The sequence below is a fragment of the Dama dama genome, chromosome X (assembly GCF_033118175.1).
Source record: "Dama dama isolate Ldn47 chromosome X, ASM3311817v1, whole genome shotgun sequence".
Lineage (NCBI taxonomy): Eukaryota > Metazoa > Chordata > Mammalia > Artiodactyla > Cervidae > Dama > Dama dama.
This window is the reverse complement of record NC_083714.1, coordinates 133,813,766-133,827,980: the sequence shown is the minus strand read 5'-3', so window position 1 is coordinate 133,827,980 and position 14,215 is coordinate 133,813,766. Positions and strand designations below refer to the sequence as shown.

Sequence of the window (14,215 nt, the reverse complement as noted above, 5' to 3'; positions counted from 1 at the left end):
TGATATTATCCAAAACACACCAGTTAAGAATTCCTTAAGTTGTTAGGATCTGAAAGCAAATTAGTTCCTTTATCAAGTCTCCAATGACAAGTCTATTTAAACATGAGACACTGGACACAGTGGGTGGGCCCTTTTGGTGCCCCACCCAGATCCCCTTTACCTGTGGTTGTGCCCATCCTCCAGCTGCTATGAACTCACAGCTGACATGCTTCCTCTGGACAACTGCCTTGACTGATGGATGCGTCCCCACCCCAGATTCTCCACAGTCAACAGCTGATGAACACAGTGCCATGAAGGCCCCATCTTTATCACAGTCAGAGCCCTCTCTGGTGGAAGACCATCCTGCAGAGCTCCATGAGACCAGCTGAGACTGCATCCTTGCTTAGTGACTTCCCCTGCCCAATCCTGCTTCCCTCCCACTCCCTTCTCCTGAGAGCTCTCCTCTGCTAAAATCCATGCCCCAGAATCCCTGTTCTGGGTTCTGCTTCTAGGGAACTCAACCCAAAATACGGATATTACTTATACCATGGTTAGTTTTCCTGAATAGCAACTACACCTATTTTAGGTGTGTACAAAGATTTGGGGGTGGAAAAGATGAAGAAATTAACTAAGGGATGGTGGAGGTATCTGGGGAAGAGATGAGGCTCAAATGCAAAAGCAATGTAGTTACCTCATATCCATAGACTGAACTTCTTCAGTTGAATCATCCAGACTGTTTGATTTCCCATCAAGGGCATCCAGATGAACAAGTCCCTCAACTGGTTTAAGTTCATCAGTGAAAACATCTTGAGGGAAAGTTTCTGGGGCAGCATGTTCCACAACATTTACTTCCTGGCAGGTATTCAATACACTGATTTCTGATAGAGAACACAAAGTCATTCCATCAGTCATAAAATATACCAATGAAATAACATGGGGAATATCTGTGTAGGCAATTAATCCTCTGCTTTACCAATGACACAACATGTTTTGTAAAAAGAATCCCAGGCAGTCACCTTCATACCAGGAAGAGAAGACAAATGACATCATCTGTGTTTGTGCAGGGCTCATGGCCCACTCTCCCCACTTCATGGATCACAGCTCTGTTGTGGTGAAGGGGCTTGTGTAACTCAATGAAGCCATGAGCTATGCCATGCAGGGCCACTCAAGACGGACAGATCATAGTGGGGAGTTCTGACAAAACATGGTCCACTGAAGGAGGAAATGGCAACTCACTCCAGTATTCTGCCTTGAGAACCACATGGACAGTATGAAAAGGCAAAAAGATATGACACCAGAAGATGAGTCCCTCAGGTCAGAAGGTGTCCAATATGCTACTGGGGAAGAGTGGAGGGCAATTACTAACAGCTCCAGAAAGAATGGAGCAACTGGGCCAAAGCAGGAACAATGCTCAGTTGTGGATATGTCTGGTGGTGCAAGTTAAGTCTGATGCTTTAAGGAACAATATCACATAGGAACCTGGAATGTTAGGTCCATAAATCAAGGTAAATCGGATGTGCTCAAGCAGGAGATGGCAAGACTGAACATCAACATCTTAGGAATCAGGGAACTAAATGGACGGGAACGGCAAATTTAATTCATTAAATTAATGAATTAATTAATTAACTGTGGGCAAGAATTCCTTAGAAGAAATGAAAGAGTGCTCACAGTCAACAATGCAGTCCTAAATGCAGTACTTGGGTGCAATCTCAAAAGTGACAGAATAAGCTAGTCTTGTTTCCATGGCAAATGCTTCAACATCACAGTAATCTGAGTTTATGCTTCAATCACTGATGCTGAACAAGCTTAAGTTGACCAGTTCTATGAAGATCTACAATACATTCTAGGACTAACACCAAAAAAATATTTCCTTTTCATCGTAGGGGATGGGGATGCAAAAGTAGGAAGTCAAGAGATACCCAGAATAACAGGTAAGTTTGGTCTTAAAGAGTACAAAATGAAGCAGGGCAAAAGCTAACAGAGTTTTGTCATGAGAACACGCTGGTCATAGCAAACACACTCTTCCAACAACCCAACTCTATACACATGGACATCTCCAGATGTCAATACTGAAATTGGATTGACTATGTTCTTTGCAGCTGCTGAAGATGGAGAAGCTCTATACAGGCAGCAAAAACAAGACCGGGAGTTGACTGGCTCAGATCATGGGCTCCTTATTATAAAATTCAGGCTCAAAGTAAAGAAAGTAGGGGAAACCACTAGGCCATTTAGGTATTTGACCTAAGTCAAATCCCTTATGATTACACAGGGGAGGTGACAAATAGATTCAAGGGATTAGATCTGGTAGACACAGTGCCTGGAGAACTATGGATAGAAGTTCATAATATTGTACAGGAGGTGGTGACCAAAACCATCCCCCCAAAAAAGTAATACAAGAAAGGTCAAGTGGTTGTCTGAGGAGGCTTTACAAATATCTGAGAAAAGAAGAGAAGGAAAGCCAAGGGAGACAGGGAAAGATACACCTAAATGAATGCAGAGTTCCAGGGAATAGCAAGGAGAGATAAGAAGGTTTTCTTAAATGAGCAATACAAAGAAGGAGTGAAAACAACAGAATGGGAGAAACTAGAGATATCTTTAAGAAAACTGGAGATATCAAGGGAATACTTCATGCAAGAATGTGCATGATAAAGGGCAGAAACAGTAAGGACCTAACAGAAGCAGAAGAGATTCAGAAGTGGCAAGAATAGACAGAATAACTATGTAAGCAAGGTCTTAATGACCCAGATAACCACGATAGTGCAGTCACTCATCTAGAGCCAGACATCCTGGAATGTAAAGTCAAGTGGGCCTTAGGAAACATTACTATGAACAAAGCTAGTGGAGGTGATGTAATTCCAATGAGCTATTTCAAATCCTAAAAGATGATGCTGTTAAAGTGCTGCACTCAATATGTCAGTAAATTTGGAAAACTCAGCAGTGGCCACAAGATTGGAAGAGGGGAGTTTTCATTCCCCAAAGAAGGGCAATGCCAAAGAATGTTCAACTACTGTACAATTGCATTTGTTTCACATGTTCGGAAGATTATGCTCAAAACCCTTCAAATTAGGCTTCAGCAGTACATGAACTGAGAACTTCCAGATGTACAAGCTGAGTTTCGAAGAGGCAGAAAAACCTGAGATCAAAATGCCAACATTCGTTCGATCATGGAGAAAGCAACGGAATGCCAGAACAACATCTACTTCTGCTTCACTAACTATGCTAAAGCCTTTGACTGTGTGGATCACAACAAACTGTGGAAAATTCTTGCTTGTTGCTTGTTGGAAAGAAAGCTATGACAAACCTAGACAGCATGTTAAAAAGAACAGACATCATTTTGCCAACAAAGGTCCATCTAGTCAAAGCTGTGGTTTTTCCAGTAGTCATGGATTGATGTGAGAGTTGGACCATAAAAATGGCTGAGCGCCAAAGAATTGGTGCTTTTGAATTGTGAAGCTGGAGAAGACTCTTGAGAGCTCCTTGGATTGTAAAATCTGTCAATCCTAAAGGAAATCAATCATCCCTGAATATTCATTGGAAGGACTGATGCTGAAGCTGAATCTCCAATACTTTGGCCACCTGATGTGAAGAGCTGACCCGCTGGAAAGGACCCTGATGATGGGAAAATTTGAAGGCAAAAGGGGAAGAGGGTGGCAGAAGATGAAATCATTAGATATCATCACTGACTCAATGGGCATGAATTTGAGCAAACTCCAGGAGATAGTGGAAGACAGAGGAGTTTGGCATGTTACAGTCTGTGGGGTTGCAACATCGGACACAACTTAGTGACTGAACAACAACATGACTCACCCAGGAAACTTGATGTCATATCCTGTTCAGGTCCCCAGGCTCTTGAGCCACAAGGCAAAAGAGAAATGTGAAGAGTGACTCTGAGATGGACATATGTTTTCTGACTCTGGCTGCCATGAAACCTGAGGAGCTTTAAGAATCCATGACAGAAGGTGAAAAGACAGCCCTCAGATTGGGAGAAAATAATAGCAAATGAAGAAACAGACAAAGGATTAATCTCAAAAATATACAAGCAACTCCTGAAGCTCAATTCCAGAAAAATAAATGACCCAATCAAAAAATGGGCCAAAGAACTAAACAGACATTTCTCCAAAGAAGACATACAGATGGCTAACAAACACATGAAAAGATGCTCAACATCACTCATTATTAGAGAAATGCAAATCAAAACCACAATGAAGTACCATTACACGCCAGTCAGGATGGCTGCTATCCAAAACTACAAGCAATAAATGCTGGAGAGGGTGTGGAGAAAAGGGAACCCTCTTACACTGTTGGTGGGAATGCAAACTAGTACAGCCGCTATGGAAAACAGTGTGGAGATTTCTTAAAAAACTGGAAATAGAACTGCCATATGACCCAGCAATCCCACTTCTGGGCATACACACTGAGGAAACCAGATCTGAAAGAGACACGTGCACCCCAATGTTCATCGCAGCACTGTTTATAATAGCCAGGACATGGAAGCAACCTAGATGCCCATCAGCAGATGAATGGATAAGGAAGCTGTGGTACATATACACCATGGAATATTACTCAGCCATTAAAAAGAATTCATTTGAACCAGTCCTAATGAGATGGATGAAGCTGGAGCCCCTTATACAGAGTGAAGTAAGCCAGAAAGATAAAGAACATTACAGCATACTGACACATATATATGGAATTTAGAAAGATGGTAACGATAACCCTATATGCAAAACAGAAAAAGAGACACAGAAATACAGAACAGACTTTTGATCTCTGTGGGAGAATGTGAGGGTGGGATATTTCAAAAGAACAGCATGTATACTATCTATGGTGAAACAGATCACCAGCCCAGGTGGGATGCATGAGACAAGTGCTCCAGCCTGGTGCACTGGGAGGACCCGGGGGAATCGGGTGGAGAGGGAGGTGGGAGCGGGGATCGGGATGGGGAATACGTGTAAATCCATGGCTGATTCATATCAATGTATGACTAAACCCACTGAAAAAAAAAAAAAAGATCATAAAAAAAAAAAAAAAAAAGAATCCATGACAGAAAAGAGCTGGACTATCCAGAAGTCTCGAAGGCAGGAGAAACTGCTGTAGAACAACAGAGTCAGTTCTTTACAGAACATGACCAGCAATTAAGCCCTCTGGAAAGCAGCCTAGCCAGCAGATGGCCCGGCTCTGGTGCTGGGGTTATTAGAGTAACTGAGGGACCTACTGGTTTTCAAGTGGACCTGTAGAGATGGGAACTCCCCCCGGGGTGGGGTTGTGGGGAGAAGTACACAGGCTCCTGGCAGCGATAACGCTCTTCAGACCCACAAGGTCTGCTAGTTCCCTACAAGGAACACCGTGAGCCCTCACTTTCTGAGACGAAGAACCCAAGAACCAGATCCCACACTCACCTATTTTGTTAGGGACCACGGGTTCTGCCTTATTTTCCACACACAGAGCAGACTGAAGCTCCACTTTTGGGTCGTCTTTCTGAAAACACACAGAGGGAAGGTAGGCTTTATGTACCAAGACAAATGCTTTTGAAAAGCATCAGGGGATATTTGGAACCATGCTGAGCCATCTGTCTGTTCCATGGTAATTCTTTGAATTTTCTGAGTGTATTATAAATCAGCTGTGTTTCCCATAGTAATATGCCACCATTCTCTTTTTTTATCTGTGGACTACAGTGCTTCTCCCTGCATCCCTACCTCCACTTCTCTGAGGAAATTTTTATTACCACCCCATCCCAGAAACTCCTCTCTTAGACTCCTCTTTCCTTTTAGACACTAACAGTCTTCTTAATCTAGCCAGGAACAAAGCAGGAAGAACCTATTTTTTTCCTGGCTAATGCTCTCTGAGACCTACAACATCACTGAATATATTCTACCATTATGTTCTTCTCAGTACATGAATTATGAAAATGGCATTCTGAATGCCTACCTTCACTTCCAAAGATGCATCACTCTTTCTTGTTCTCTTCATAATTTCATCTATTCTCTGGAAATCAAAAAGAAACAGGTAAGAGAACTACACCAAAAAAGATGTCCTTTTCATCATAGGGGACTGGAATGCAAAAGAAGGAAGTCAAGAGATACCTGGAATAACAAATACGTTTGGCCTTGGAAAACAAAATGAAACAGGGCAAACGTTAAAAGAGTTTTGCCAAGAGAGTGCAAACACCCTCTTCCAACAACACAAGAGATGACTCTACACATGGACATCACCAGATAGTCAATACCAAAATCAGATTGATTATATTCTTTGCATTGAAGATGGAGAAGCTCTATACAGTTAGCAAAAATAAGACTGGGAGCTGACTGTGGCTCAGATTATGAATTCCTTATTACAAAATTCAGACTTAAATTGAAGAAAGTAGGGAAAACCACTAGGCAATTCTGGTATAACCTAAATCAAATCCCTTATGGTTATACAGTGGAAGTGACAAATAGATATAAGGGATTAGATCTGATAGACAGAGTATATGGAGAACTATGGACGGAGGTTCATGACATTGTACAGGAGGCAGTGATCAAGACCATCCTCGAGAAAAAGAAATGCAAAAAGGAAAAATGGTTGTCTGAGGAGGCCTTACATATAGCTGAGAAAAGAAGAGAAGTGAAAGGCAAAGGAAAAAAGGAAAGATAAACCCACCTGAATGCAGAGTTCCAAAGAATAGCAAGGAGAGATAAGCAAGCCTTCCTCAGGGATCAATGCAAAGAAATAGGGGAAAACAATAGAATGGGAAAGACTAGAGATCTCTTCAAAAAAATTAGAGATACCAAGGGAACATTTCATGCAAAGATGGGCACAATAAAGGACAGAAATGGTATGGACGTAACAGAAGCAGAAGATATTAAGAAGAGGTGGCAAGAATACACAGAAGAACTATACAAAAAAGATCTTAATGACCCAGATAACCACAATGGTATGATCACTCACCTAGTGCCAGACATCCTGGAATGCAAAGTCAAGTGGGCCTTTGGAAGCATCATTATGAACAAAGCTAGTGGAGGTGATGGAATTTCATCTGAGCTATTTCAAATCCTAAAAGATTATGATATGAATGTGCTGCACTCAATATGCCAGCAAATTTGGAAAACTCAGCAGTGGCCAGAGGACTGGAATACTCATTCAGTGGCCACTAAACGAAAAAGGTCAGTTTTCATTCCAATCCCAAAGAAGGGCAATACCAAAGAATGTTCAAACTACTGCACAACTGCACTCATTTCACATGCTAGCAAAGTAATGCTCAAAATTCTCCAAGCTAGGCTTCAATAGTATGTGAACTGAGAACTTCCAGATGTTCAAGCTGGATTTAGAAAAGGCAGAGGAACCAGAGATCAAATTGCCAACATCAGCTGGATCATAGAAAAAAGAGAATTCCAGAAAAACATCTACTTCTGCTTTATTGACTATGCCAAAGTCTTTGACTCTGTGGATCACAAGAAACTGTGGAAAATTCTTAAAGAGATGGGAATACCAGATCACCTTACCTGCCTCCTGTGAAACCTGTATGCAGGTTAAGAAGCAACAGTCAGAACTGGACATGGAACAAAACCGGCTGGTTCAAAATTGGGAATGGAGTACCTCAAGGCTGTATATTGTTACCCTGCTTACTTAACTTATATGCAGAGTACATCATGAGAAATGCCGGGCTGAATAAAGCACAAGCTGGAATCAAGATTGCCAGCAGAAATGTCAATAACCTCAGATATGCAGGTGATAATACCGTTATGGCAGAAAGTGAAGAGGAACTGAAGAGCCTCTTGATGAAAGTGAAAGAGGATAGTGAAAAAGCTGGCTGAAAACTCAACATTCAAAAAACTAAGATCATATACACAATGGAATACTACTCAGCCATTAAAAAGAATACATTTGAATCAATTCTAATGAGATGGATAAAACTGGAGCCCATTATACAGAGTGAAGTAAGCTAAAAAGATAAACACCAATACAGTATACTAACACATATATATGGAATTTAGAAAGATGGTAATGATAACCCTATATGCAAGACAGAAAAAGAGACACAGATGTATAGAACAGACTTTTGGACTCTATGGGAGAAGGCGAGCGTGGGATGATCTGAGAGAACAACATTAAAACATGTATACTATCAAGTGTGAAAGAGATTGCCAGTCCAGGTTGGATGCATGAGACAAGTGCTTGGGGCTGGTGCACTGGGATGACCCAGAGGGATGGGATGGGGAGGGAGGTGGGAAGGGGGATCGGGATGGGGAACACATGTAAATCCATGGCTGATTCATGTCGATGTATGGCAAAAACCACTACAATACTGTAAAGTAATTAGCCTCCAACTAATAAAAATAAATGGGAAAAAAAAAACTAAGATCATGGCATCAGGTCCCACCACTTCATGGCAAATAGATGGGAAACAATGGAAACAGTGACAGACTTTATTTTCTTGGGCACCAAAATCACTGTGGAGGGTTACTGCAGCCATGAAATTAAGAGATACTTGCTCCTTGGAAGGAAAACTATGACAAACCTAGACAAACCTATGACTAATCTAGTGTATTAAAAAGTAGAGACAAAAAAAAAAGTAGAGACATAACTTTTTTTAAAGGTCCATATAGTCAAAGCTATGGTTTTTCCAGTAGTCATGTATGGATGTGAGAGTTGGACCATATAAACAAGACTGAATGCTGAAGAATTGATGCTTTTGAACTGTGGTGTTGGAGAAGACTCTTGAGAGTCCCTTGGACTGCAAGGAGATTCAACCAGTCCATCCTAAAGGAAATCAGTCCTGAATATCCATTGGAAGGATTGATGCTGAAGCTCCAGTATCTTGGCCACCTGATGAGAAGAGCCTACTCATTAGAAAAGACGCTGATGCTAGGAAAGACTGAAGGTAGGAGGAGAAGGGCATGACAGAGGATGAGATGGTTAGATGGCATCACCAACTCAATGGACGAGTTTGCTCAAGCTCTAGGAGATGGTAAAGGACAGAGAAGCCTGGTATGCTGCAGTCCACGAGGTTGCAGAGTCAGACACGACTGAGTGACTGAACAACAACAAAGAGGACCACAAGACCAAAAACAGATGCAAGTATCTGGGTCTGTATGCAATTTCACATTTCTCAGAGAACTCATAAAAGAGAAATCTTAGCACAGGATAATGTGTATAGAAAGTGCTTCCATTGGTTTTACAGATAAATACCTCTGCCATATGAACAAGGTCAAATGCTTAAGAAGTGAACTAGTAAGTATCTAGAATCAATCATTTATATCCCATCTTTCTCCTTCCTCTCTTTAGCTAGAATTCAACAAATCACTACCTGTCATTCAACAGGACCACCCAACAGAAACCCTAGCTGAAGAGCAGGAGAGGAGGCCACAAACTGGGTACCACCTTAAACCCAACTTCACCCATAATTACATTAAATGTAAATGGTCTAAACATACCAATGAAAAAACAGAAACTGTCAAACTTGATTTAAATAACAAATCCTGACTCTATGCTATTTATAGATGTGTGTGCCCAGTCATGTTTGACTCTGCAACCCCAAGGACTGTAGCCCACCAGGCTCTTCCATCCATGGAATTTTCCAGGCAAGAATACTGCAGTGGGTTGTCACTGCCTTCTCCAGTGCTGTTTATAAGGGAAACATTTTATAAGAACACACGTAGGTTCAAAGTAAAAAAATTCATCATGCAGGTGCTAATCATAAAAAGATTGACAAAGTAGAATTTAAGACAAAAAGTATTACTAGAGATAAAGAAGGAATATTTCATAATGATATAAGGGTCAATTCCACAGAAAAACTTAATAACTTGAAATATAAATTCACCTAACAGTACAGCTTCAAAATATATGAAAACAAAAATGTATAGAACTGGAAGGAGTAATGCACAAATCCATAATCACAGATGACATTTTCAATACCCATCTCTCAGTAAATGAAAGAACAAGATGACAGAAAACTCATAAAGATACAGAAGAGTTGAATAGTATGATCAGTGAATTCAACCTAAACAGCAATTCTAAGAGCACTGTACTCAATGACTGCAGAACATAACTAGACTCCCTTCCTGTCCCTGCCTCATCCTAAGTATGCCTAATCCCTTAGCCCTCACCTTCTTCCTCTCCAGTCGCTCCTGCTCCATCTGTAGCATGATCTGTTCTCTTTTCAGACGCATTTGTTTAGCTGCCTCCTGGGCCTTTGCTTCTGCTGCTTCCTTCTGGTAGAAACATAGAAACCAAGGTATAGGCATTGCTAAGCTTAAGAAAACACTAGTTAATTCTCTGGGGTTTGCACTTGTTCCTCCATCTCATCATCTACCCAAAGTGGGTGCTGCTCCAATATTCAATGTGAATTTTTACAGCCTGCCCTATGACACAGCAGACATGGTTGGGTCTCACTCATACGACCTCAGTCCACCATGCAAATCACCTGCAGACCCTCTGCATACAAGGTCAAGGTCTTTTTGTGTCTGAGGGCAGTCTCTGACCCTGAAGTATGCATGTGGTTAGGAGTTTCAGGAAGTTACTTTCAACCACAAGGGGCAGGAGTTGGAAGATAAATAATCTAGTTTCCTCACCCCTCCAAAGGGTAATTCTAAGGCATATTCCATAGTCTCCTAGAGTTCCACAGCAAACAAGTTCCAGATGCCCACAGTAACCCACTCACCAGTGTGCTTACATTGGCTTTCTTCTCACTCCCCTACCAGCTTCCTAGGATCATCTCCCAAATAAACTACTGACACTCAAATTCTTATCCAGGGTCTGCCTTTGGGAGAACCAAAACTGACATATAACAAACGTTGCCACTTCACTTGTGTTGCCCAAAGTAACTCAAATCTATTAACTAGTTCAGTTAAAGAAAAATGCTTCAAGGAAACATTGTAAGTCATTCAAATTTAACTAATTTTACCTAATACTAAGGCCCTTAAGGAAGTCTATATAAAGACTTGCACAGTACCTGCTTTACAATCATGGCTTTTTCCTGCTTTTCTTTTTCTTGTTTTTCCTTTTCTTGCTCTTCTTTCAACAGCAGCGCCTCCTTGGCCTTCCGCTTTGCCTCCTCTGCTACCTTCCTTTTCTCTTCCTCCTCTTGCTGCTTCTTTTCCTCTTCCTGTTTACGGGCTTCCTCTAGGCGAAGTCTTTCTTCCTCTGCCTTTCTTTTCAATTCCTCTCTCTCCAGTCTTTTGAGAATAGAACTATTGTTACAAGACAATGATGACATGCCCAAAAGACAAACCACCAAGAACTCTGTGCTAACAGTAGAGCATGATGTATGCGTGACTCGGTCATAGACACATGCATGTGAATTACCATCCACTTAAGAAAATAACCCATCCTTCCCAGAAAGCCACTCCAGTCCATACAGTTACCCAAAAAATATTAACCAGGGTTGACTTCAAATTCTGTGATACCGAGAGTACTAATGTATTGATTTGTGAAAGCCTGTAATGAAGAGACAGATGTTCCCTAGTCAATTTACAAATGATCACAGCCCCATCATTCTTATTCAATGACAATTGTTTAAAAACTGAGAATAAATATTTAAAACCAACTTAAGCTAGAAAAAAAACTAGAAATCTTTCAATGGCTACATCTGTGCCAGACAGCAAATTAAGAACAGTGACTAGGAGGTCAAAAAGTTCACTTTGATTCTAATTAGTATGTGACTTCTGAAGTAGCAAATGGAAGGAAATGCTCAACAGAAACCTGACATTTAATACAGAAATTAGAGCATCTATTTTCCATTTATTTTGTCATTCTTAAAAAAAATTAAGCTTTTATTCTTTGCTAAATGAAAATTAACTGGCATTTAGACATTTTTAACCCACAGATGAATGGTTGGTGATGTAACAATAAAGAGATCTAAGCAGTGAGGGAAAATTCTGATTAGTCTTAAGTGCTTATTTTTACATTTCTAACGTTCTTCCTGCTCACATGTCATTTTCCTCATCTATGAAAAACTGTAGGTAACTATACTCATTTTGCAGTCAATTACTGACTGGCAATGTACTACATGGGCAAGACCAAGACTGCATTCTGACTGTGCCACCTGCTGTGTGACCCTTCCTAGGAAAACCACTCAACATTTATGATGCCCATTCAAAACAAAAGGAATAGCAACTTACCAGTGGTACCTGCTTCCAAATAAAGATAATTTCTATAAATCTGTATGTTTTTTAGAAATAACCTCTCTTTGGAAGCATGTAGCACTGACTTACTGGGGTGCTGGTATGTTACTATAAAAGATCAAGACTTATAAAGAACACCCTTGCATCCTAATGGTTGGCTTTAGAAATCACAAAAGCTGCAGTGTCTAAAAGCTGGAACAACTGAAATTATGAACAAATATTCTGGAGAACTTTGGAGAAGAGCATTATGGGGCCTACTCAGAAAGAAACTCACCAGTTCTTAGATTCCACAATGAAAGACTAGGATGCCCAACACAGGATTATAAAAAACCAGATGTATCCATAACAAAATCTCTCCCAAGGTTGAGCACTATTTCAGTTTTTCTCTCTCTTTTAAAGAGCCAGTTGTGACTGTCTCAGAGAAGTTAATACACAAAGGATATGTTGTATATAAATTAACACACAAGCTACTTAATCCTTCTCTTCATCTTCTGGATCTGAAAAGTCGCTGTTTCTTCCATTTTACCATGAGGACTTCCAAGATGCCGGATGCATACCCATGAGTAAGCAACACATTCTCTTAGCCCCTAGGTCTCCATAATCCTTCTTATCACTCAGAACACAAATTCCTCCCCAAAGGCCCATCAACCCCTAAAATTCCCTCCATTTAACCACATTCTGCTTCCCCCAAAGTAGGGAAGAACTGGCTTCTCCTGTGTGAAACCAAGAATCTCAAAATCCTCTGCAAGAATAAACATTCTTTCTCTCCCTGTTTAATGACTCAAGAGAACATGGCTGTGGTCATTTCTCCAGCACCCCTCTGCTACAGGCAGCCCCACCCTGCCACTCTTGCCAGCATTACTGGGTTTCCTCCAGAGTTCACCAGACCCACATGTAGTTCTGTCACCCTCTCCCATCCTTGTTCCTGTCACCCATGCCAAACCCTCCCCACTTCCTCACCAGGTAGCAAGTACCAGAAAACTGCATTGCAGTCACCATTCAGTGGATGCATCTCTTATCCCCAGCCACTGGGGAGGGTCTTCTGTATAAGGTCTCCCATTTCTCAATAAGGACTCCCATCTCTCAGCCTCCAGCCCCCTCTCACCCCATCTTCTCACATTTGCACCATATCCTTGCTACATGTTCAATCTCTAGATGACTATGTGGGTTTCACTATTCTCTCTTCCTTACATGCTTAAAAGTTTTCATTTAAAAAAGCTAAACCTTCAATGCCCTAACCTTCACCTTTCTTGATCTGCTCTCAGCTGTCACCCACCACCTTCTCTCCTGACCAGCAGTGGGCAGTGCTGTGCATCTGCTCCCTCTTCTCTCAGGGTCCCCACGCTGCCCAGCTACTCCAGAGCATCTGTGGGAGGGCATGGGGGCCACTCTGGACCCTCCTGGGTTGTCAACACTGGTTACAGTAAGGCCCACACAAGGCTGACTCGTCGTCTCTCCCTGGGCCTCAGCCATCACACCGGCCACTCATCCTCAGCTCCCAGATCCTAGGGGATCAGTCTTCCACATACTCCTTATTTGATCTTACTTGATGGCATCATCAACCACTTTATAGAGAAGACTGGTGCCACCTAATCTGAGTTTCCTTGAACTTCATTCCTCTATGGCATTCCTGCTCAGAAAATGTCCTTTTTTTCTGCTTAGATGCAAAGGATTACACATGCCACCACTTGTGCTGTTAATTCCACATCTTCCTGCACCTAAACACCTTCCACTGTCTCCCTCTCTTCCTTTCATTGTTTCCTCCTTCCACACCGACCTTCCCACAGTCTGCAAAACACTCAGGTCTCCTGAACAACTCTCCTCGGTGACCTCTCCCTTGCCTTCCACTGACATTCATGGCCTCCACCCTCTCACCTCTGTCAAGCTACTCATGTCTCCACCCTGCTCCATTTCTCCAGCTCTGACCCCAACAGCCCACCACCCAGAGGCTCAGCCGACAAGCTGCCAGGGCTGCTAGGTGCCAGGACCTCTGCTGGCATCACTGACCCAGCTGACTCCTGCACGGACACAGAGCTGCAGCCTGGCCGTGTGACCCTGCTGGCAAGGGGCTGTCTAACTTATCCACTTGGGCCCTCAGCAGCTATTTTAACTTCTTAACATGACTTGTTTTGGTATCC

The 14,215-nt window shown here is 41.9% G+C and overlaps 1 protein-coding gene across 1 annotated transcript in view; it reads right to left on the bottom strand.

Moving 5' to 3' along the window:
• MAP7D2 (MAP7 domain containing 2) overlaps positions 1–14,215 on the bottom strand; it is a 97,796-nt gene that overhangs the window by 1,702 nt on the left and 81,879 nt on the right. Inside the window, exons 10-14 of the mRNA XM_061135932.1 lie at positions 10,907–11,129; positions 10,062–10,166; positions 5,905–5,961; positions 5,376–5,454; positions 671–857 (exon numbers count right to left, since the gene is read on the bottom strand). Coding sequence (XP_060991915.1) covers positions 671–857; positions 5,376–5,454; positions 5,905–5,961; positions 10,062–10,166; positions 10,907–11,129 — 651 coding nt within the window. The remainder of the gene's footprint in view (positions 1–670; positions 858–5,375; positions 5,455–5,904; positions 5,962–10,061; positions 10,167–10,906; positions 11,130–14,215) is intronic.